The following is a 26,132-nucleotide window of genomic DNA, read 5'->3' as shown; positions in this document are numbered from 1 at the left end:
ATCTTGATGGTTATTGGTGAACCTGATAATACCATAACCACACACGTAACCAAGTCAGTTCTGTTGAATTTGTGGCTATTTACTTTAGTTGATGTGTGAACTACACAGATACAGCTAATTCAACTTCTTGAATCTACAGTTAGCATTATTGGTGACTACACGTATGTAGTAAAATCACTTATCCCGAATCTTTGGTTATTTACCTTTGTCAATGTGTTGCTCGAGCTTGTAAGCAAAGCAGCTCTATTGAGTTTAAAAGTAAATAACGTTTTCTCAATCTGCCTGCTACGTGTCAAAATGAAGTCTAATAAATAAGTTATCTTTACTAATATTCACTTTCAGTATAGAACTGAAGATACTCATTGCTTTGTTTAATGCATAATACTAGACACTGGAATTAATTTTGTTATTTTTGTTCGTAAATTGTTAGAAATAGGAAGGAACATACGAAATATGCTAGAAAAAATTTATTTTCGTAAGTTATAACCATGTGTGAGAAAAAACAAATTGTAAGCAAAATGTATGTACCCACAACTTAACGAGTACATAATAGATTATTAGATAGAAAATTTTTAAAAGAAATCTTGCTAAATAAGGGAAAAACTTGCCAAAAAAAAGGGCTATAAACGAGTTCCCATGAAAAGAATTATGAATAACATTGCAAATACACTCTCATTGACTACCGCTCCTGTATGATTGAACATTTATTAAGGGAAAAATATTTGATCATTACATTATGTTTATAAAGTCATTCATAATGTATGAATGTAACAACTGCTGTGAAAGTTGCTGGAAACAAACAATATTTTCCCCAAAATCTACCACGTATTCGAAGAATAAAAAACAATGAGCTATTTAAATTTGTTCTTAAACAGAAACTCCAAAGCCAGGCTGCTGAACCAACATTTTGAGTTCATTGCTTAACATTTTTATTTTGTTTAATTATTTAATCTAAGTCCATCTGCACTAGCCATCCCTAATTTTGAAGATATAAGACGATAAGAGAAGGTAGCTAATCAAAACCACTCAGCACCAACTTGGGCTACCTTTTGCCAACGAAACATAGAATTGACCGACGCATTATAATATACAGCTGAAAATGTGATCATATTCAGTGACGGGTTCAGATCCCGTGACCCACACATTTTGACTCTAACACCTTAATCATCAGCCTGTGCCAAGCCCCAGTTTTCGTTTTATGTGAAACTTTACTGATATGCACATATTAAACACCTTTAATAGTAATTTAAAGCTCATAGCAAACGTCGGTATAACTGCTTAGTTTAAAATTTTTTCTTTGTAACGTTATGGTTCCTTGCTATGATAATGACAATAATGTTCCTTTTAAGGCATCATAAAAATAAGCTTATGATTTGAAATTTTATTTTATGCTGTTTTTGTATTAAAATAAAAACTTCTGATCATCAGATCCTTTTTCTATTTAAAAACAAATGGAGTATAAGATACAAACACTGAATATTATGTTCGCTAATTTTTCCCATATACAGTGAATAATTAAGAGCTGTTATAACTTAGTATTTCTTCGTGGTATAAACCCTATTGCAGGATCTGATACAATTTTAAAAACTACAATGATAATTGAATTTTGATATGTATTTTATTTAGGGTACATATTTGTTGTATCTTACAATTATCTTCGTTACACAAAAGTTTGATTTAATATGTGTATTGGATGTCTCAGTAGTATACGTGTAATTGTACTTAACAATCGTCTAAAACTCATAGGAAAAGGTGAGGAAAGAAGGCCCCTTCGGTAAAACGGCCACCCTTGTATTTCACCATCTAAGTGAATTATATGTAACCATTGTTCACGTGATCCCATGCATAAACACAATAGTGAAAGGATGCTAATAGGAAGTATCAAAGAACGGCTTTTTCTGGATCACTTTGATCGAAGGTAGCCACTTTAAATTTTTTATGGTTACAAAGTAGATATTTCAGGAAATGTCCCTTATTGATTTCAAACAATAATGAATTATAGGCAGCCAAATATGCCGTAAACTAAATAGAATTAAAGTTCACCGATTTTGGTAGCGTGCGAGGTGTTTTACTACAGGGGGGAGCGTCATATTCCACACTAGTACCAATATAAATATTTTTATTCATGTTTACTATTATCGTTCTTTTTAGCAACAGTCCTAGATAATATGCATATTGACGGTTTACCCAATCCCTGTCAAGAGCACTTAAATAGTGATTTAAGTTTACATGTTAAATGAAGCATTTATTTTAAATTGTATTCATTATGAGTTACGTGGAGGCCATTTTACCAATCTCGGGGGTCCGTTTTATTCAACCTCATAGGTAAAATGGCTCCCAAGCACAAGAAATCAATGTTTTCAATATCTAAAAGAGATTTATGCCCAATCTTTGTTTTAATTAGAAATTATATTTATAGTAACAGCGGGTTCAGGTTGAAGGCTTTTACTTTTTTTGACATTCGTCTTAATTGGTAGAAACAGCATTAAACATTTATGGTGGCCGTGTTACCCCACCTTCTCCTACTCAATTAAAAAGTAGTATTACTCATTCTTAATTAAAGTATTTGTATCCTAATTTTTGATATATATTTCTGTAGCTCGAGATGCTCTTTACCTTGATGAATTTGGGCACGTGACGACAGACGACCAACCATATCGATCATTTTTAGGTCATTTTTGCATACTAAAACAATTTCGACTGGTTAAAACAACGAATGAGAAAATAAATCGTTTTTCTAGCCACCTCCCGAGAACAGAAAAGAACAGAAATCGATGTGTATTTTACTTATTTATTAATGGAACTCTCCATCTGTACAACAACAATGACCACTTCGAGTTAAATTACAACACTACCCTGCCAGAAGAAACACGCATGCGTCATGTGGTTTCGAGATTTCGACGTCACACTCTAGACGTGCGCACAATGACAGTGATCCAAGGAAAGACTGCTAAGCTTCTATGTCCCTACTACGAAAGAGCCAAAGGAAAAATCACGTGGTTAAAAGGTAGGCCGAGCAAAACAAAATATTTTTTAAACAGTCTGAAAATTCACAAACTTCCGGTTAATTTGTGTCAAGCAGACGGAAAAAAAAATTATAGAAAAAGAAAAAAGTGTCTTGCTTCTAACAGTTATAATTATAAAGTACTTACATAAACATGATCAAGAAAGCTCATGTAAACTTATTAACTAAACTAAGTTTTTAAATATATATAACAAAGTAAGGTTTGTAAAAAACTATCAGCTAATTGTTTTTCAGTGACTCCTTCACAGGTGTAATGTTGTATTTATATGATTGCAATTTCTTATTTCCAAGCTCGAGTCTTATTAGTTTCTATGTTTTAGGTACTAAACTTGATATGAATATAATATTGGCAAATGGACATTTTTGATAAGTTTTCCTTCACCTACAGGGCCACTAGAAGAAATTAGTGTTTTAATAGCGTTAGTATCAGCAAGGGTGAGAAGGGGGAATTCTGTGTTTTGACAGATTAATTGTATTTGTGGACTATTGGGAAAACTATTGGGTACTTACGACCTATGGGGATTATTGAAGAATTTCTATAGTTTAACAAAGATGTCACTTATAGGTCTTTTTAGGAAGACAGAGGTTTTACACGGAGGACTAGAAAATATCTAAGTTATTGGAGTCACGGAGGAAAGTTCCGTGTGTCAACAGAGTTATATCCTTGATCCTCATGGATCACAGGAGAACTTTTATGTTTCAACAAATGTATCATCTATAAGAGTTATTTTAACAGAGTTATTATGTACAGTGGTTAAGGAAGGTGCTATACAGGTTATAGTAAGGACTGTTGTATTTTTATAGTTACTTTGTATTGAAATAAAGAGAAGACATGTTTTATAACATTCTTGCCATTTAAAATGGTTACTGGGAGCACTTTTTTTTTGAGAAAGTTACTGTTTGAAAGTGTTACTTGGAATACTTTTCCTTTTTTTTACAAAGTAATTGTTTGTGATGGATACTTAGAACATATATGTTTTATTAGTTATTATCTATACAGACTATAAGGAAAAATTATTTGCTGACATTGTAGCCGCCTATAGAAATTATAGGTTAAAATTTTGTGTTTTAAAAACAAACTACCGTATAAGGGTTACTGCGAAAAATGTAGTATTTTAATAAGTTGTGTTTTAGCAGAGTTACCAACTAGGAATCATGTTCATGACAGAATTTTGCATGTATCAACTTAATCAAACCCAATGTTCGGGAATTATGAATTGAAAATACTTATTTCAAACATGTTCACGACCACTAATTTCTGTGACGACTAATCATATTGGTTGTATTGTGTTTAGAAAAGTAATTTCGAGTTACTTTTAAAACAAAAGTTAGCGCACACATCCAGGTTTAACCAACATTTGCGTATTGGAGCCTGTTTCATGATTTCAGATGGATCCGTGCTACCAGACAGCCACAGGCAGGTAATTGATCACGACGGGAGCTTGATTGTGCAGGGTGTAAATGAAAACCCTGATGAAGGCACGTATAGATGTCAATACCAGGTGGACAAAGGCCGAGAAATCAGCTATTTAATAGAGCTAAAGATTATAGGTAAGTTTAAGAGATAAGCCCTTAAAGCAATGAAAAAAAATATCTTAGCAATCTGCAATTGTTAAAAAACCATATCAGCGAGAAAATATTAAGGTTAAAATTGCTGACCATATATCCTGATTACAGAAACAACAACAACAAACAAAGATGGAGGTGAGTGAGCATGTCAGGTGCTATAATCAGTAAAGAAACAACAACAACACACGTATCATATATGAAAATAACATACCAGCTGGCAGCTTCAATGTGACAGGAATAGAAATTCTATTCTTTAGAAGAAAAATATATTATAAACAGAGAAGTTTACTTTTTAATTTAAAGCTCAGTGATGTTAACATTCTAATCTCGATATGATTGTTTGTTTGTTATTAATTTCGGGCAAAGCTGCACGAGGACTATCTGCGCTAGCCGTCCCTAAGTTAGCAGTGTAAAACTAGAGGGAAGGCCATCACCACCCACCGCTAATTCTTGGGCTACTCTTTTACCAACGAATAGTGGGATTGACCGTCACGTTATAACGCCCCCACGGCTGAAAGGGCAAGCGTGTTTGGTGGTACGGGGATTCGAACCCGCGACCCGCAGATTGCGAGTCGAGCGCCCTAACCACCTGGCCATGCCGGGCCGTAAGTTAAGAATCGCAAACAATTTAATGTGTAACACCGAATAAAACTCAATATTATATCAACTTCTTATCGTAGCACCTGAAAGCATAGCTAAGGTAACACAAAATCTAAAAAAACGTTGTATTCAAAGTTAATTGTCATAACTTAGTTAATGACGTGTAGAGGTTCAAAGAATATATAAAATAAAACTCATAAAGGTTAAGTGTCTTAATAATAGCCTAGTAGATAGTACAGTGAAGATGAAGAAACACAGGACTTTACGGAACACCTGTCTTTATTTTCCAAACTATAATATGTAATTTACTGTTGGCACTCAGAAATTAATTGAAAATAAGTGACATTGCGGTTTCGTTAACTGGCGAAATATAAGGAATACAATAAGTTCTCATCTCACAATTGTATGTTAATAGCAGCTAAGCCTTTGTATGTGTGGATTAATACTACGAGGGAAGAGAAACGAAAACGACAACAATGATTAAATATTGAAGTCCGCCTACAGTCTACGAAATTAATTCAAATGCGTAAACGACTAGACTCGAGACCTAGGAAACAGACTATATCTTTTAACCTGCACAAAAGTCACATTTTAAACAAGTTTACGTATGTACTCACATGAATTTAGAATACCCACAAAAAGAACAAAACTATTATCAAAGATTCCCGGGTGAGCGCTGATTTGCATCAAACTTTTAATCAAGGCTGTTTACGTATACCATTTTATCATAACATTTTCTAACTTCATGGAGAGCGTGTATGCTATTTTCTTGTTTGGTTTTCAAAATGTCAGTTTAACAAACAATGAAACGATTGTATGTGTTCACCTATACACTGTATTACCAAAAGCAGTGGGAAGTACAGTACATCCTCTAGTGTTGTGTCATCTCGACCCAGTTTTCATGATAGTATTATGGTTCACTGCTACGGAGAGTTTATAAATGTCAACAGCTGCCATACACAGCTTGTTAAAGTCAAGATGACACAAAGAAAGGACCTAACGGCATTCAGTGACTATCAGATTCAGCATTAGTGTTATCAATGTCCAAGAAACATCAAATAATCTATTGGTATCCGAATTTTCTGTGGATAGCATGCTGATAAAATTAAGCCCACTAAACATGTTTTGTAGGATATTGGCTTGATCATACCAAATTATTCATTCTTCAATGCATGTGAACTACAATTGAGAAATGAAATTGCACATTTGTCACATTACTCAGAACGTTTACACGAGTTAAAGACCACATATCAGCGTATACGTGGTATTTATATACCATAAACTTTGCTCTTTTCTGGATAAGATAAAGTTTAGATTGAGAAGTATTGAAAATATTGAATTTTCTATGGTTTAGCTGAGAACCTGAACATCCATTATTGATCAGGTGACGAATCTGGTCCTAAACATCAGGCTTCTATAATGAGTGCCAACTAGACTGACTCTGGCATATCATTGCTTGTTTGGACATTAATGACCCATGTTTGATTGTTTAAGATCACTTGGCCAACGCTAATGTGAAGTGGGGGTGTTATCTGTATCCACGTCCCCATGATTTGGATTGGTCCAGACCAAATACAGACCAAATAATTTTAGAATTATTTGTAGCTGTTAGTAAATTTGGATGGTAGCTCTTAAAGAAGGTAAATGATCTCAGAACACCTCCCTATATTGTCTTTGTTTCTTTATGTTTTATATATGTATTCAATTTTATCATTGCATTCAGTTCTGTCATCTAGTTACCTATGATTTTATTTATCGTATTGTTATTGTGACAGGATAATAAAGTGTTTATTGTGTATGGAACATCCATTTCAATCTTTCTCTTGTGCTTATGTTAGTTATCCAACATATTTTGCCCAACAAACTTGTAAGTTCAATGTTTTGAGTATCAAAATGCCTATGTGATTTCTATCCATCCAGGAATAACACATTGTAAGTTTAATAAATATTTTAGGCAAGTCAGTGATGTTAGGAGTCAACCAAAAATCCATCTTAGATCAGAAGCAGATGATAATGTATTTTCTACAGTAATACATTACTCTACAAATTGAAGAATGAGTCCAATGTTCAACAGAATGTTAGGATCACAACTAATAGAAATACGAATTTAATGGCTTTGCTTATACTGGCTCAACAACCATTGCTTCTAATGGTAGTCAGTACTGGACATTTACCCTCACTACACTACAAAGACAGTGTTGAAATATAAAAAACAATCTGCTATCTTTTTAAGGCATGGCTAAAAAAATTTGAGCTGCATCCTGAAAGATTCCAACAATTCATTCTTAGATTCAAGAATAGGAAATACGACATTTGCTGCTTACCACAAATGGTACAGCACTGGAAACTGATGAACACTTTGATGAAGACCAGCTCTGCTCTAATTTGAATCAGTAAGAACCTATCCATCAATTGGACTGATTTATAGGCTTAAAATCAAGGAATTTATGAGATTGTAGCCACGTATACAGATAAACGACAATGCGGTGAAGAGAAAGGCTGTCCCAGCATTTTGGCATTTGACAACATGAATTACTTAGTTGACAAGATCACCAAGGGCCTCCAATGTGGGCTCACGAGGAAAAATAGGGGTGTCAAAGAAATTATGACCTTGACAGAATCCTTGTCAACTGGCATTTGATTTTGGTTATCTTATACAAATTATTAAATTCGTGGAAGCCTGAAGTACTTCACCAACAACACACCTTTCTGAAGCATTTGTACTTCAAATGATAAAGAACAGAAAAAAGTGTATTAACATAGCTTAAATGTTTCCCATCTGACAGACAGAGATACCCTAAGCCTATCGCTCCAACTGGACTGATGCTGCATCCAAATGCTATCTGGACTCGTGCAGAAATAGATGAAATAGAAGACTGTTTTAATTGCACCCATTGTTAGAGAGGAGGCCGTACCCTGTGCTAATAAAGGAGCATCAGTATATTGCCTAATATTTGAATGACTGGGAGCAGTAACAAAAAGGCCAACAACAGGCTATGTCAGCTCCTCCTCTCTCACGCCTTCCATAATACAACTAATGTACAAGGACGATAGTTTCCCAGTTCCTGTTTCAACAGTCTGATTGAACAAATTCATAGTCACCACATTTGGTGACTATATCAGTATACCTTTGTAAGGAATAGCACGAATATCCATTACATTCTCCAGTTGCTTGAAGTATTTGATGGTTGAGCAGATATGTGGGTGAAAGCAACTTGTGTACACATGACTTGTGTTGCTTTTCCACATGGAGATCCATGTTGATTATCTTGTATACCGTAGCCTGAGATACGTGGTCGGCTTTTGCCACTGACTTCTGTGCTCATGGATTCTCCACTGTTACAGAGATGCCACACCTTTATTATTACAGTTTGGGTATGACTTCTTGCAGATACCTTTCTGAATGGTCCATTTTCTACCAGGTTTATCAATATTAATTTGTTTTTCCAATGTCATCTCGGAAATTCTAAATCTCAATTTGAACACATCTTTTTGAGCTGAGTGTATGAATATTTTGCACCGGAAAGGGCTGTTACATATCTTTCCTAAAGTTATCAGTTTCCGGTATCATCACACAATCTATAAAATACCAAATCATTTAAAAATATAGTTATGATACAATCTGTTCTGCCGCAACTTTATATAGGCTGCAGTTGTCATATTTATTGTTGACTTGTATATTAATCATTTTAACATAGTGCACTCAATTACTGAAAAATACTAAATCTGTGAGTAGTGTCTTTTGGTGTGTGCAGTACTTACATTCAGGAGCCATTAGTTTATTATTAACATAAACAGTTACATTTTCTACTCTGTTTTGCACTTGTGACAATATCACTGTGACTAAATTATTACTATCACCAGTTTCTACGTTAAATGGACAGACTTGTGTTGGATAAACTAACACTAATAAAGTCTGAATTAAAGCACACTTTAGTGGTTGGATTTCCCGGTAGCAATCTTCAATTCATCTAAAATACATTTCAGCTTTAGTCAGTGCAGACAACAGTATCACTATTTATAAGAAGTTGGTCACAAAACACTAATAGTATGTAGTGAAGCCAAAAAAGCTATGGACATTTAATTTCTTTGTGGATTGAAGCCAGAGATCTTCTCAGTGTCTGTAGACACTACCAATACCAACAGTGTGACAGAGTAATACATCCAGCATACAATTTCTTAGATATATTTTCAAGCCTGCTTTCTTTGTCCACTGAAAACGCATTCCCAAATATTCAGCAGCAGCCTGTAATGTGTTGTCAAATACCGAGATATTATCATCATATGTGAAGTATCTCTCCATTTGTTAGTTTTAGTCATTTTTACTTTATTCACCATGTCAATAACCATTCCATTGAAACACTCGGTGGCCAAGTGCATATAATTACAGATCAGCACCAGAACAACACTAGCACTTATACAGATAACTGGTCAGGCACTCTTATTTCTTGGCAGAAAACAATGTATTTTATATCTTGGTTTTATAATCACAGTAGATGACAAGAAGACACTAAACCATATTTATAGAAACGTCACTTGTACATTTAGAAGAACTGAGACTTAACATATACTCACGAAACCCACTGTTTTTGGACCAATCTAGTTGACACTGGATAGTTTATTCACGAAATTTTAAGAGAAAAAACAGGCTGATGGTTTCTGCACTAAGTCCATCTCTAAAATACCAATGTCTGAACCAAGATCAGAGACAACTTCTGTAAATGAACAATATCAAGATGAAGTTCAAGTAGTACGTGTATGAACCATGAACTTCACCGTCACTTTTATTGGCATTTAAAAAAAATCCTCACTATATAAACTTTACTAACCATCATACCTTGGAAAGCTATCTAACTACTACACTTCTAATTCAATATTCCATTCTACACTGAGGTACGATAGAGGTAACTTTAATTTAATGAAAAATGCACTCCATCCTTCCTCGCTCGCCATCTGAAGGAAATACCTACTGTTGCTGTGGCCCAATTATCATGAAGGCTTTGGACAATCGTGTATATTCACTGTTATCTACCGCAGCTGTGCCAAGGCACTGGGAGATACTTACAGCAGGCTAGCCTTGGGTTAAGTTTAATCTGTTTCATAAGTCACAGTAATGACCATCAGTCATTCACATTTCCTAAATACTTCTAAACTGTACGATCTGACGATTTCCTTAAAAAAAACCTTAGCAATGGTTTAACCTATTTTTTAATTGCGATACCTTTGTCGCCTATGCTGTTAAATATATATTTCTTGTTTGAATAGGGCCAATGTATTTATCGTCCACATCATCTGGTCACTTCCTTTAATCCAATAGGGAGGACAGACTACTCCAAACTTATATCTATTAGTACAAGTCAAAATGAATTATATACGAACACCAGCCAGAAGATCTAGAAAGTACAAAGGGGAATGACGTACTACTGATTCAATAACACTTGTTCGCTACTAATTCAATAACACTTGTTCGCTACTAATTCAATAACATTTGTTCGCTATACCTTGAACATGAGCACCATTACAGGTCAATGTGAAATATTTGAAAATGTCACGAAAAATAAAGCGTTCATTTTGCTAATGTAAAGGGAAAGAAACATATGATATGTTTCACATAACACACCCTTCGTATCTTCGTTTGATATGGTCTTAATTTATAAAATACCTATAACTTCTTAAACTTAAGCTATTCACTTCTTAGTTGATTGTGTTCACCTCTGCTAAATATCGACCCTTTTAAACTCCTATTTATATGGTGTCACTTCTGACTTAATAATCTACCCATTCTAAATATTGCATTTATATCACCTTTGTTGTCGCTTTGTGCTAATGAATCCAATATATTTCATTTAATAACTAAGTATCACGGTGCTCTTGTTAAGGCAGTCGTTTTGTACTATTAAACGCGTGCGTTTTTAATGTCTTAGTTAGCTCAATCTTTGTATGAAACATATGTGACTTTATAAATCTGATATGCTTTTTAAATCCTTATAGACTTGTTTTTTTAATCATCTGTGAGCTTCTTACAGGTTTTTCTAGCTAAGCAGAAATAACAAGCTCACGCAGTTTCTTAGATAGCACGTGGAGGAAGACGTCACTTTTTTACTCGCATATTCTTGTAGATGAAATTGAACAATAACTTTTTTTAAACCATGCTCTGTTGTTGTTTTTTTTTCTTTCCAGAATCCCCTGTGATTTCAGAATTTCAGTTTTCTACCAGTTCGGAAGTTGGGATGAGAATGAAAGTGATTTGTGCGGCTATCCTTGGAGATCCCCCCTTTCACTTCGCCTGGTTTAAGGACGGGGATCAACTACCCATGTCGTTAGGCCTAAGTATTCAAATATTTAAGGACTATAGCATGTTATCTACGGATAATATGCAGCTGAAGCATAGCGGCAACTACACTTGTCAAGTCACTAATGAAGGTGGTACCGCCAGTTACAGTTCTGTGTTGAAAGTAAACGGTAAAGTAACCTGCAATTTCATTATTGTTTTTGATCTGTGCAAACTGCATTGTTGTTCTATGATAACCAAATATATGTAATAGTCATATCATAATTTGGTAACCACAATATAGTTTGTTTTTCCAAATATCATTGTGATTTTACAGTAACCACAATATTATTCAGTAATTTTTGTTTTATGTTATAGTTATTTTCTTTTTTCGGTTTTTGTTTGTTTGTTTGTTATTAAGCACAAAGCTACACAATGGGCTATCTGTGTTCTACTCACCACGGGTATCAAAACCCGGTTTCTAGCGTTGTGAGTCCGCAGACATTCCGCTGTGCCACTGGGCGGGGGAGAGCATTAACAGTTTGTTTGTTTTTTATTATGCACAAAGCTACACAAGGGCTATCTGTGCTCTGCCCACCACGGCTATCGAAACCCGGTTTCTAGCTTTGTAAGTCCGCAGACATACCGCTGTGCCACTGGGGTGGGGAGCATTAACAGGCAAGGCTTTATGTGGAGTGAGCGTGTCTAATGACGAGCCTCAGTGGGTACGTTATAAGAGTTGCAGTCAATCCATTGGTAGGATGCTGCTGATCTGGCTGCTCTCCCTCTGGTCGGTATTTCAAAATTAGGCACAGAGATATATATCCTTAGTAGCTTTGACATAAGCACCTATGCATCAAGAATATGATATAATTTCATTGCACATCCATTCAGAAATATTTCCAGAAGAAGCATCATAAGCTTATGTATTTTAAAACCTAATATAATTTATTATACATTATGTGCGTAGCTTAACTTGGACATTTAACAAATACCATAAGAAAGAAAGAAAAGAAAAAAATGCGAAAATAGCCAGTTCATGCGCTACGAACTGTAGGATCACTCGTATGGTTAAGTTTGTTTTGAATTTCGCGCAAAGCTAGACGAGGGCTATCTGCGCTAAACTACCATAATTTAGCAGTAAAAGACTAGATGGAAGGCAGCTAGTCATCACCACCCACCGCCAGCTCTTGGGCTACTCTTTTACCAACGAATAGTGGGATTAACCGTCACATTATAACGCCCCTCGTCTGAAAGGACGAGAATTTTCGGTGGTGATGATTCGAACCCACGACCCCCAGGTTGCGAGTCGATAGTCCTAACCTCCAGGCCATGACAGGCACTCTCTCATGTGAATCACATCATGTCGTAAATGTATTTAAGAAAACTGGTAATATATATATATTCAAGAAAAACAGAACTACATTAGAAGTTTCATTTATTGTTTGTTTTGAATTTCGCGCAAAGCTACACGAGGGATATCTGCGCTAGCCGTCCCTAATTTAGCAGTGTAAGACTAGGGGGAAGGTAACTAGTCATCACCACCCACCGCCAACTCTTGGGCTACTCTTTTACCAACGAATAGAGGGATTGACCGTCACATTATGACGCCCCCACAGCTGTGAGGGCGATCGTGTTTAATGGGATGGGGATTCGAACCCGCGACCCTCAGAGTCGGGCGCCTTAACCACCTGCCACGCCGGGCCAGTTTCATTTATAATGTTACTGGCATATAACTGTCAGTAAAGAACTATTTTATGTTCTCTGTTGCTACACTTGATGCGTCTTTTGGCGCGAAGAAAATTAAGTAAGTTGTTACACTTAACAAAATCGTTTGAATGAGGCGTTAACGTAACAGGTGTGCAGCATTAGTTGAAATCAGAGCAGTTTAGCTAAATCTGTTTAGCGAATGGATACATTTCGTCACTTCAAAGAAACAATAAATGAAAAAATAACGTTCAAATATCCGTGTCATTACGCTGAAAAAATATTGATAAACTATAACCGACAAATCTCAAACTATTTCTTCTTCGAAAAAATAATATCAGAAGCCCACGTTTTACTAGAAAACCTTCATATATTCTTTCACCAACTGAAAAACGTTTGTGTTAGCACTCAATTGTGTTTAATAAAAATAGTACACTAATTACATAAAATTGTAACCTAATCGTAACTACACAAACCTTCTAACAGTAAACTTCACAAAATGTTTAGAATGGACACCCCAGTGGCACAGCGGTAAGTCTGAAGGCTTATAACGTTAAAAAATAGATTTCGATGCCCGTGGTGAGCACAGCAAAAATAGCCCATTGTTCAGCTTTGAGCTTAAAAACAAACAAACAAAATTTAAAGTGATTACCATCATTCCTCTCATATTTTGCACTCTATATTAATTTAGTTTGATTTGTTTGGAAATTCCTGCAAAGCTACACGAGGGCTATCTGCGCTAGCCATCCTTAATTTAGTAGTGAAAGATTAGAGGGAAGGTAACTAGTCATCACCACCCACCGCCAACTCTAGGGCTACTCTTTTACCAACGAATAGTGGAATTGACCGTCACATTATAACGCCACCTCGGCTGAAAGGACGAACATGTTTGGTGGGACGGGGATTCGAACTAGCGACCAGGAGATTGCGAGTTGAGCGCCCTAGCCACCTGGCCATGCTGGGCCCTATATTAATTTGAACTATTGGAATATTCCTGGAAAACCACTTTGTACTAAGCTGTGTTTTAACGTTCCAACTTGTCAGGTAAAAATTAAAATTAGAAAAGATATGCATGCTCCATCCCATAATTGTTCTCTATGGCCATTTTTAATTATTCCTTAAATCAGGAAAAGAAAATTAATTAAAATGCTGGTTGGTTGATTGTTGTTCTTAAGCACGAAGCTACTCAATTGATTGTCTGTATTCTGCCCACCACTGGTATCGAAACCAGGTTTTTGGCATCATAAGTCTGCAGACTACCGCTGTGCCACTGAGAGTCTAATTAAGAAATAATGGAATGGGATTTTAAGGCCAGGCCACTTGAATAAAAGGCCAAACTGAACCATTAAAGTGCCACTCTAGCTACTCTAATTGTCAAAACCGTGTGTTAGAAGAACACTAAAGCATTTGATAACGGGGTAAATATACACTACTAAACTAGCTGTACTTCCGCAGGATCAACGAAAAATATTCTATTTGAAAAGTAAATAAAACCAAAATTAAGAGCAACAAATACTTTTGTTTCTTGCTTTGGAAGTTCATATGTCATGCTGTGTTGTTGTCTACAGAATGCATAATTATTCTCGTGTTTCATGCCATGCGCACGTTTTACTGACGTCACGACAGTACAAGACGTCATTTTAGTGTCTACTGACTGACAGACAGACAACACATTACCCTATAGTGGTTCAAGAGGTTAAATTCCCAAAATACATCGACCTCCTTGCTCACACTAATGCTAAGCTAATATTTGACTGTAAATACGCATACTATTATAAAACAAAATATACTCCATAACATGCATGGCATCTTGGCGTGGGGTGGACGTATTCAAAAAGAATGCAGATGTAAGTTCATATGAAGTAATGTTATATACAGAATAACAAGTAATATATATATATACACATTCATTTCTTTTTGTGGTGCAGTCGTTTTGTCTACTTGAAGATGATGCCATAATGTTTTTCGTTGCTTTAACTATGTACATATACTTATACCATTTGTTACTATAGTAATTTAAACAGTGTATTGTACAAATTTTAAAACTTGTCATCATGAAAACTGTTTAATTGCACTAATGATAAATAATTCTATTTTTCTTTATCAGTGTTCAGTTTATAACGCATATAATAACTATACCTATATTCTAAAGGGAATATCTTAGCTACATCACAGTCACATTCTTGCTCACAAAAGTCCCACATCTTACTCCACATATTTAGCTGTTGGAAAATGGTTACCTCGAATAAAACTAGAGAATCACACAAAAAGCGGAAAATGGCATAATCAGTAAAACGTACCTCCTAAATCCAGCCCAAAATAGTCGACATCTGTATTAACAGTATAATATCACTTAAAATACAAAATCAAAATACGATACTAGATGAAGGAAAAAAAATCGAATGCATCATCCTCTCATCTCGTTTTAAAACATAGCTGAATGTAGAAGTTCCGCAGTACAAAGTTCATACACTTCTCTTCAGGCGTACTTTTGTTTTTCTAAAACATACCACGTGGTAGCTAAAGTTCCCCCATAACGATCAAGGGTTTAATATGTTTGAAAATTGTTATTTGTTGTATTTTGCTAATAAAAAACAGAAAAATCCGATATTATGGGCTAATGATCAAATCTATTTCCCCGCCTTTTGTTTCACTCATTCTTTTATTTCCCTTCTGACAGTCTGTAACAACTATATACTTCATTCCAAGAAAACCGAGTTTATGTGTTCACCATCCATCACTGTCCTTTCTAAAATTGATCATTTTGGAGCTTAATTTAACTATTCTTAAAGACTCTTGACATCGATAGTATGTCGAGATGGATGTGCCACTTTACAAAGTAATATGAAATAAAATCTAGTGCCATTTTACTTCGAACCCCGTGGCGAAGCCACTAGTGTAAATTGAAAGAGTAGAGATCGACTCAATTTCATTCTTGTGTTGGTCTTGTTTTTACTCCTAGTGGCCCTGTGAATACAAATGGAATAGTTTGATTGATTTTTGCTCTGTCAACCCTGTTGGATACCTTTAATAAGATCGTGACTGTCTTGCTAGTCACACACTCTAAAATAAATAAAACTTCTGAATCAGAAAAGGGTGTTAACGTATATAGACTTTGTTGACTTTAAAAGGCGGTAGAATGTTGTTGCACACAGGAATACCCGTCTTCCACAAAACTACAAACAAAAATTGCTGGAACACGCACTTAAGTTTCTATAGAAGGATAAAAAGAAATGTCGTAAAGTTTACCTGCTGGAGAAAAACTAAATATAAAATAATGATATCCAACACAATATTGTGAGTCACATAAATAAAATTAGTACGAGGCAATCACGATCTCATGTTTTTTAAATATTTTAATGTAATTTTTACTAAAAATTCTAGCTATAATATTCGAACTTGTTTTAAGTAATAGAATTAAACTTTTTAGCATTGTTTCTCTGCAACTGTTATAATGATCCTTTAATACAGACTAGCATCTATTTATTTATGCATGTATGTATATATATATATATATTTGTTCTAACCAAACATGTAAAATAGTTCTCCAAAACTTCACCGACGGATGCAAAGGTTTTTAGCTTCTCTTCACGAAGGGAATTATTCATACAACTAAATCTTATACCACATAGAGCCAAATAACACGATATTTCGAAGAAGATTTGTTTGTTTGTATCGAATTTCGCGCAAAGCTACACGAGGACTATCTGCGTTAGCCGTCCCTAATTTAGTAGTGAAAGACTAGAGGGAAGGTAGCTAGTCATCACTACCCATCGCCGACTCTAGGGCTACTCTTTTACTAACGAATAGTGGGATTGACCGTCATATAATAACGACCCACTGGCGGAAAGGGCGAGCATGTTTGGTGGGATGGGGATTCGAACCCGCGACCCTCAGAATACGAAGAAGAGAGTCTCCAGTACTCCCCATGGTAATTGAAACTTGCAACGAAGAGTACTTAAGATGGCAGCAAGCTCCAAAACCACACCACCATATAATTAGGGCCAGCGCTGTTATTCTTAAAGTGAGGGCAATAGCTACGAAAGAAAATCTTGGGAATCAAAAAGCTATTGCGACGAAGGCGGAGCCGTTAGCGAGATAATAAACAACATTAGAAATTGGCGAAAGCTCGTAAGCCAAACGTTAAAAGCTTCCATAACATCCCCCCCCTCCCACACACATTCCTCGAAATCAATAACGAGATCTATTGGCTATCGTGCCTGGCATCAAATTGGAAGGTCCAAGATTCGAGCTATGAAATATTGATGAACATGATCTGCACTTTCAGCTAAAATGAGACACTAACTATATGTGGCCCGGCATGGCCAGGTGGTTTGGACGCCTGACTCTCACTCATATGGTTGCGAGTTCCAATCCCTGTCCCATCAAACATGCTCGCTCTCTCAGTCGTAGGGGCATTATAATGTAACGGTCAATCCCACTATTCGTTGGTAAAATAGTAGCCCAAGAATTCGCGGTGGGTGATGATGACTAGCTGCCTTCCCTCTAGGCTTTCACTGCTAAATTAGGGACGGCTAGCGCAGATATCCCTCGTGTAGCTTTGCACGAAATTCAAAACAAACAGACAAACAAAGCCATATCTATAATTCCGCTGTTTGTTTAAGAGTAGACTTGAAGGTGGCGAGCACTGCTGACTGGCTTGTACTCTCATTCTGGTCAGAAATTCAAATTTATGGATGACTATGCTTGAAGCTTAATGTCTCTGATGTAACCTTTCACCCATTTGTCACATAAGGTGCCGTTCAAATTTAAAATACCAAATGTCGATCGCATACTTGTCTAGACTCCCAATATAGCTCTAATTGACTTCGACCTGTTTACATGTCACTTGAATGTCGTAAACTTAAGTCGATTTATGGAAAAGTACACAAAAGTAGAGTAACGCCGACATGGCTGTTCTTCGAGAAAGCCTCATATCGTGCAAATATCACCGTAGGGTCTTTGTTAAGAAACAGGAAAAGCAGTTATAGACCTATTGCCGGAGGAAATGCGGTTTTGATTACCAGTCGGTTTTAATCACAGTTTTCAAAAAGTTTAAATGGCCTTAGTAGACATACTAACTTTCAAAAATTAGAATATAGCCATATCTATTTTGTAAGGTGAACTTTAAATTATAGCTCAAACGTATAACCAATTTTGTTTAGGATATTCACGCAAAGATTCACAAGTCCCTAATTTTGAGCTGATAGACTAGAGGTAAGGCAGCCAGTCAATACTATCCATCACCCTCCAGCTTTTCGACTACTCTGATAAAATAATGGGATTTGACCGTCACTTTTATAATGCACCCACAGCACCAAAGTGCGAGGCGCGACCAGGGCCTAGGGCCCAGCGCTTTTATGACTATATATTTATATATTATTGTATTAATCGATTAAATTGAATTAAAATTTCCGAACCATTGAAAACAAATCACTTAGTAAGAAATGAATTATTTTTTAACATCATGATGATGTACATTCAGTAGGAGATCAAATGGAGTTCATAATTTGATCATATTTTCATCATCATACTAGTGCGCGCACCTCATGTATTTCACCATATAGCACTGTGCCTATAAAAGCTCTTTCTATAGCGATTTATATTCATTTAAAATACTCGACAATTCTCAACGGGTAAGAACATACAATTATATATATATATGTGTGTGTGTGTGTGTGTGTGTGTGTGTGTGTGTGTAATTTAATGGTGAAACAATAAAATTAACTTTGCTTTTAATTTTGGATTAAAATATTTATAATGTAATGAATTTCTATAGGAATGTGCAAATAAAAATTAGATGTGTGCAAAGATTCTGCTTATATCTTAAAAGAAAAAAAAAAACGCTAAAACAATTATCGAATATCCTTAGAAGTATAACTCGGTAATTATCTCTTTGACGTGAAATCTCGGTATCTTGTCGTAAACAGCTTGCATTATCAATTATCGATAAAGCCAATCAATAGATTAATAGGATAAACATCCTTGATTTCAGACAACATATTCATGAGACCCCGCGCAAAGCGTTCTCTTTTTGTGCCTAGGGACCCCGCGGTAGGTTTATCCGGCCCTCGGCACAACGGTGCTACAACGGGGCTCGAACAATGGACCTTCCGATTCCCAGTCTAGCATGCAAGTCATTAGGACACGTTCAGCTTTGTATATTATGTAAAACTGAAAACAAAAATGTTTCTTTCTTATTTAGTTCTTGACTTGAATAAATTTTGTATCAAGTTTAACTGCAAAAAAAAAAAAACATGAGTTAAATCTTTAACATAAATTAATTAATTAATACCACCAACTGCCACTAGAGCAAATATCTTAAAGCAGGATCACTTTCGGCTTCTAAAGTATTTGCTAAAGATACTTCTGATTTCTGTGAAAAACAAAAACCGATAATTATATACTACGAAATGAGCGATTCGTTCCTCATCATTTTGATGCAACTTAATGATACTTGAATAATCCGTTACAATACAGTGAGTTTATCCTAAAACAAAATTTATTGTATTTCACGATCATAACTTGAAAACTTTAGTTAATATTTAATTTTATTGATAATATTCGTAATTTGAATTTTCAACCTTAACGGCATTTTATGCGCAAGTAGGCTTAATGATAGGTCAAAGAACTCTAGAATTCAGATATAACCGCCCTAAAAATAATTTATGAAGTACTAACCAGAGGGAAAGGCAGCCAGTTAACAGAATCTGTCACCACCGGGAAGTTTCCATCCTCTTTAAAACTGCATAACGGGGATGATTGTCACTTTTCATATGCTTCCATAGCTGAAAGTGCAGAGTGGGTTCAACACCATAACGTCTCGAACGCCCGATCCTTTAATTCGTAGCCAGACACATTAACCACTAGGCAACGCCCGGTCTCCGATAATATTCGAAGTTATAAAAATAATAAAGATAATCAATAAAGTTTGTTTGTTTGTTTGTATTTAAGCACAGAGCTACACAAAGGGCTATCTATGCTCTGCCCACCACGGGTATCGAAACCCGGTTTCTAGCGTTGTAAGTCTGCAGACATACCACTGTGCCACTGGGGGGCCTAAATAAAGTTGGTAGGCCAAAATCAAAAGGCAGAAAAACTTTATATTGCCTAAATTTAAATGATATTCATATTTCATCTGAAGAAGCTTCCAGTACCCGGATGCTTATATTGCTACTATGATGTGAAAATTACTTATAAAGTGCAATGGGACAATAAGTATCACTCGCCAATGTAATGTTTTGGCTTTATAGAGTTTAAAACGTTTTTAATTTTCATAAAACAGTATTCGTATTTTGAATACAAAACATTTCTAAGGACTTATAATTACTAATCGTAAATTAATGTGCTAGAATGTGTCGAGTTAAAATGCATAACGTAAAAATCATTTTCTTGTATTTAGCCCCACCACGTTGGGTTGTGGAGCCAAAGAACACAGAAGTTGTCGAAGGAGAATCCGCGCGATTCGACTGCAGTGCTACTGGTTCTCCACCCCCAACAATCAAGTGGACAAGATCAACAAGTGGTCAGTTTATTAATTAAACTGCTAATTATACACCGTTAGACAATGATTTTAATCCAAATAAATAATGGGATTGCCTGAGCATTTTTACCCACGTACGCACAAAATGTAGTTAAAAGTTTATTTGTAATCATTCGGTACCGTGTAAAATATCTTCAATATAACGAAAGCATTATTTCTGTTTACTTTAGTATGTAGATTACTACAATATAGACACGTGGTTAGCTGTGTTATTACTCTTATAGACTAGAGAAGAGTGTATTTGAGGAAATAGCACAGCGACTTATAGATTCAACATTCTTTGCAAAAGAGCTCACATAAATTGTATTTCCTCATTGACGTATTCCTGTTTAGAAGTTTACCAATATTAATAGCATGAATTTACTAAATTTTAATATAACTTGAGCCACATATATATCATGAGTTGAAGTCATATAATTTAATATAGCTTTCTCGTTTTTCTAATTATTAAATGGTATTACTGCTAAATCTTACGAATCTTTTCTTCAAATGTAAGTTTCAAAAGCTTGAAAATAGAAGATTTATAAAATACAATGTCACAATATAATAATAAAGAGGTGGAATAATTTATCCAAAAGAGTAAAGAAGTTTACCCCCACCCCAACTCCCAGTTTCCTCATCAATGCTTCTCTGGAAGGTTTAAGATACGTGTTTGAATGTTTGGTCCGTAAAACTTGGTACCCGTCTTTTCTTAGTTAATCTGTTTTAGCTGTTTATTTAGAAAAATAGTGGGAATATTTAAATAACGTAAAATATTTTAGCCATGCAAGTTTACAAATATTTTGTACTAAGTAAAAAAAAAGATCTACTCCTCAAGAGATAATTTTCACAAAAGGTGCTGTACATTTTACTAGTGAAATTTCTCATTAAATAACTACGGTGAGATTCATCTCTCTGTTGCTGTAACATGCCATGAATTACTATTTTGTTATGTAGTATCTGCCGGTAGAAAGACATTGAGAGATGTCTAAAGAAAGAACATAGAAAGAGGGCCTAGAATAATGAATATGGTTGCACAGTTTTATCCAGAAATTCTCAAAATAAATCAAAAACAGAAAGGATATCTTATGATTGGAGTTTGTAATTTCTATTGAAAATAGTAAGCTTTAATATTTCTACGTGAGATATCACGATTTTGAGTTATAATATTGCTTGAAACGTTATTTGTTTTTCATAATGTTCAACGGTAGCAGTCAGTGGGTTAATATTGTTGTTGTATCGTTTTTCTTTCGTTGGTGAGTTATTTTAAATTATCCAGTGAAAATAATTCAAAATTTATTTCACATTAACCTGAATGAATGATTTATTTCCTTCTTTAACGTTCGTAGAACCTTTTACAATGGCACACTGTCGTAACTTGTTGTAGGCCTATGTTACAAATGGCATTAGCTAACGTAAAACAAATGAACTCACTTATACAAGGTAACTCAATAAGCGCGATAGCAAATACAATTCCAAATACTTCATGAAAATACACTGATTCAATTCAATATCTTGAAAAAAAGATGCACACTTCACAACTATCTTGCATATATAATCTACTTTCATATACGCTAAAAATTTTACCACACATCCTCAAAACTTTCTAGGTAAACCCTTTTGAAATAAACGTCATTATTTAAACCCATAGCTTTCTCTAGTTACCATTTAAATTACAAAATTAAAAGTACAACTTAAAGTAACATAAAGACGCATTACATCATTATTTTCCTTGTGTAGTTGTGTCACAATAATAGACCATAATATTTTTTAAATAATAATTAACCTTTGTCTGTTAGAAGTAAGTTCGCATATTTTTATATAAACTTGTTATCGTCCTGAGCCTGTAAGATGACGAAACTTGACTTTAGGTTGCACTTAGCTATATCGAGAACATCACGCATTTTCTCCGAGTCTTAGCTTTCTCTAATGTCTTCAGAAAGTTTCTGTGATGAACTAATCGCGATTTTCATCTTTCAGTATATTGAATTGGGTATTATCCTGTTCTTTATAACCGCAATGATATCTTTGTTTTCTCAGAATCAATCCCAGAGGATTACACTCCTGTCTACAACAGTCATAAACACACGCTCTATCCGAACGGTTCCCTGATAATACATCGAGCGAGCGAACAAGAAAAAGGACATTACCTTTGCGAGGCTGCTAATGGTTTTGGTTTTGGTCTTAGCAAACTTGTGCATCTAAAAATTCATTGTAAGTAGCATGTGAGTTGTATTGTTTGAGGGTTTTTTCTTTGTATTTTTATTGGCTTTCTGTAAAAGGCAGAAAGTTTCCTACAACATTTTACGTCAACTTCAACTTGTGTTGACATTGACAGTAACAATGGAGAAAATGAATGAGGTTAGATTATTTAAAAATTGATTCGAAGCTGAGTCAATAGCAAATCATAAAGACATTATCGTTTTTTATGATATATATGCAAAATAGAATTTTCGTAAATATCTACTGATCGATCACATGTTATGATCCTAAAAGTATTCGTGATGATGCAGTGCACTTGCATATATTGCATCTAGCAGTTCAACTAATTTGACCACAGCAACCCAAGATACCAAATAATACGAAAATAGGTACAAGAAACATAAGCTACGGAATATAATATATTAAACTTACTATGAGTAATATACGACATAGTAAACGTTTCAAGAAGATCACACATATAATGAAAGTATCAAGAATATCTTAAGCCCTAAAGGAATCATACAGTATCGCCAAAATAATAAAAGAAGTACAAAATTCAATGACGGCACCATAAAGATCCAAACAACAGATATTCAGAGAGTAAGAAATAATATATTCAGTTTAACAATAGCACGAAAAAAAACCGCGAAGTTACCAAGAAAATCAAAATGCATAGTCGATGTACCAAACATTGTGGTAAATGCAGTAAACACTTGAAGTAAAAATGAGGAATATCTAAAAAAACAAAAAAAATGTAATATATGTGTGATTTGTACCACAAATATTAAGCCCATGGGTTTAAAAAAAACAAAAACGTCTGTAATATATGTGATTTGTACCACATATATTAGGCCTATTGGTTCCAAAGAAAACGAAAAAACGTAATATATGTGATTTGTACCATAAATATTAGGCCTATTGGTTTCCAATGATTCGCCAGTTTTTAATGTTTTTATTGTGAATTTTAAAGTCTTATACTCTATATATAAATCGTATTTCAGAAAAACATTCGTCTCTCATTATCCAGCCCAATTGACGAGTTATTGTATTGAACAAGAGGTCTCCTGGACAGTGAGTTGTGGGAGACAAAACATGGACCTGAGATGATATTTTATACTTCTGTAATTAGAAATCCGAAATGAATGATTTAAGAAGAACGTGAAAAATACTTCTACAATTTAATTTTTATTATAGATGTTAGGCCTATTGGTTTTAAATGCTTCGCCAGCTTTCGGCGTTTAAACCGTAAGTTTAGGTTATCAAGGGTACGTAATACACGTGCAAGATAATTCCTAGCATGCAGTAAAGTACTAAGAATTCATTGTGGTAAAGTTTTCATATAAGATTTGACTTTTTTTTTTAATAATGCTTTTTTATAGCACGATAACCACATTTTCTTTCATCTAATGCTATAAGTTAAATTTAGTTATGCCTAAGAATAAATTTTTTTTAGAAGTCATAATATATATTTTTTGTTAGAGTAGTTTTATTTTTATTACTTTGAGTTAAGTTTTGTTTTTTATTCTTTATCATACTTTATATTTTTATGCTCATTTTCATACAGACCCACCAAAATTTGAAGTAAAATTCAAAACCCATGCTGTGAGTAAAGGAGGCAGAATAGTACTCTCAGCTGTCGCAAGGGGGGATCCACCTATTCAGTTTCTTTGGGAAAAAGGTGTATATCGACTAGGAAATGATTTGAGATACAGGTACGTATGTAGTTTGTGTTAAACGCGTTACATGTTAATGAAGTTTTATATCTTAACTAACTTTAGGTGTTCGAAACTAGAAATTGGAAAAATAGACGCCATATAGTATAAGTTCCGAACTTTCGATAACATAGTTGGGTAGATCCTCCCGATGAAATAACTTAAATTTCTTCGGCTTTTGAATGTTTTATCATTTTAGTTTTGAATGTGGAAATTTCATTTTTTAATATATCTCGAATCAGACTTTATGTAGATAATCTTATAAGTACACCTAGTTACAATAGCTTTACATTCTTAAGCTCATATGTAGTATACAGGGCTGGTACGGAACATGTTTGGATACGTGTAGTTGTAAGAAAGCTGCACAACCTATAGCAGTGAGGGGTGGTACACGTGTATAAAAACACACGTGGAGAACATTTACTGAAACCGAAAGACCTTAAATGGGGCTAAAAGTTGACCTTGAAGCATATTAAATTTTGTTTCACTTTCAGAATACACTAGCATCGATGCAAATCACATCAGATGTTCAGTATGCACTCTGCCCAATTTAATAAAATACTCCAGGTGAGATGGAACATGACAGAAAGTAGCGTGAAGGGTATGCACCACATAATATTGAATAGGCTAGGACCATTTTACTCAAATGTTAATATTGGCTAGGCTTAACTAACTACAACATCAAACTCGCGCTTTTAACTGCAATTCCTAACGACATTACGTTATAAACCAATGCGTATTTAGGCCCTCTCTCAGCGCCCCCATGTTGTTTCTTCCATAAATGTGTTCGGCATGTTTCGGTACACCTGTACCAACTAGCAAAGCTATAGGTGGTATGGCTCTTCCACCGCCTATATATTTATATTCAAACTTAGTTTGTGTTAGCCTTGAGTATGTATGTGTGTACGTATGTATATGTGTGTGTGTTACAGTGTATGCCCGTGTGTGTACATGTGTAGTATGTATGTCTGTGTGTTTGTTGTGTGTTACAATGTATGTAGGTATCTATGTGAGTGTATGTTGCATGTGTGTTACTGTGTATGTACGTACGTGTGCATGTCTGTGTGTGTTACAGTGTATGTTTGTGTCTATGTATGTATGCGTGTGTACGTGTGTAGTATGTATGTGTATGTTGTATGTATGTCTATGTGTGTGTGTGTGTATATCGTATATATGTATATATATGTGTGTGTGTATGTCGTATATATGTCTGTGTGTGTGTATGTATGTCGTATATATGTCTGTGTGTATGTCGTATATATATCTGTGTGTGTATATATGTCGTATATATGTATGTGTGTATGTCGTATATATATCTGTGTGTATATATGTCGTATATATGTATGTGTGTGTATGTATGTGTATGTCGTATATATGTCTCTGTGCGTGTGTATGTTGTATATATACAAGTGTGTGTGTATGTATGATGTATGTATACATGCACATACACACGTTTGATCTATATATATATATATATACATACGACACACATACATATATATATATATATATATATATATATAT

General features: G+C 34.9%; 1 protein-coding gene across 1 annotated transcript in view; it reads left to right on the top strand.

Moving 5' to 3' along the window:
• Positions 1-2,603: 2,603 nt before the first annotated feature.
• Positions 2,604-26,132, top strand: part of LOC106478518 (Down syndrome cell adhesion molecule homolog) — a 43,888-nt gene continuing 20,359 nt past the window's right edge. Inside the window, exons 1-6 of the mRNA XM_022382143.1 lie at positions 2,604-3,007; positions 4,415-4,576; positions 11,375-11,656; positions 20,575-20,697; positions 22,735-22,908; positions 24,461-24,608. Coding sequence (XP_022237851.1) covers positions 2,875-3,007; positions 4,415-4,576; positions 11,375-11,656; positions 20,575-20,697; positions 22,735-22,908; positions 24,461-24,608 — 1,022 coding nt within the window. The 5' untranslated portion in view covers positions 2,604-2,874. The remainder of the gene's footprint in view (positions 3,008-4,414; positions 4,577-11,374; positions 11,657-20,574; positions 20,698-22,734; positions 22,909-24,460; positions 24,609-26,132) is intronic.

The sequence above is a fragment of the Limulus polyphemus genome, unplaced genomic scaffold (assembly GCF_000517525.1).
Source record: "Limulus polyphemus unplaced genomic scaffold, Limulus_polyphemus-2.1.2 Scaffold220, whole genome shotgun sequence".
In the NCBI taxonomy this organism is placed as follows: Eukaryota; Metazoa; Arthropoda; class Merostomata; order Xiphosura; family Limulidae; genus Limulus; species Limulus polyphemus.
This window is presented reverse-complemented; position numbering and strand designations above follow the sequence as displayed.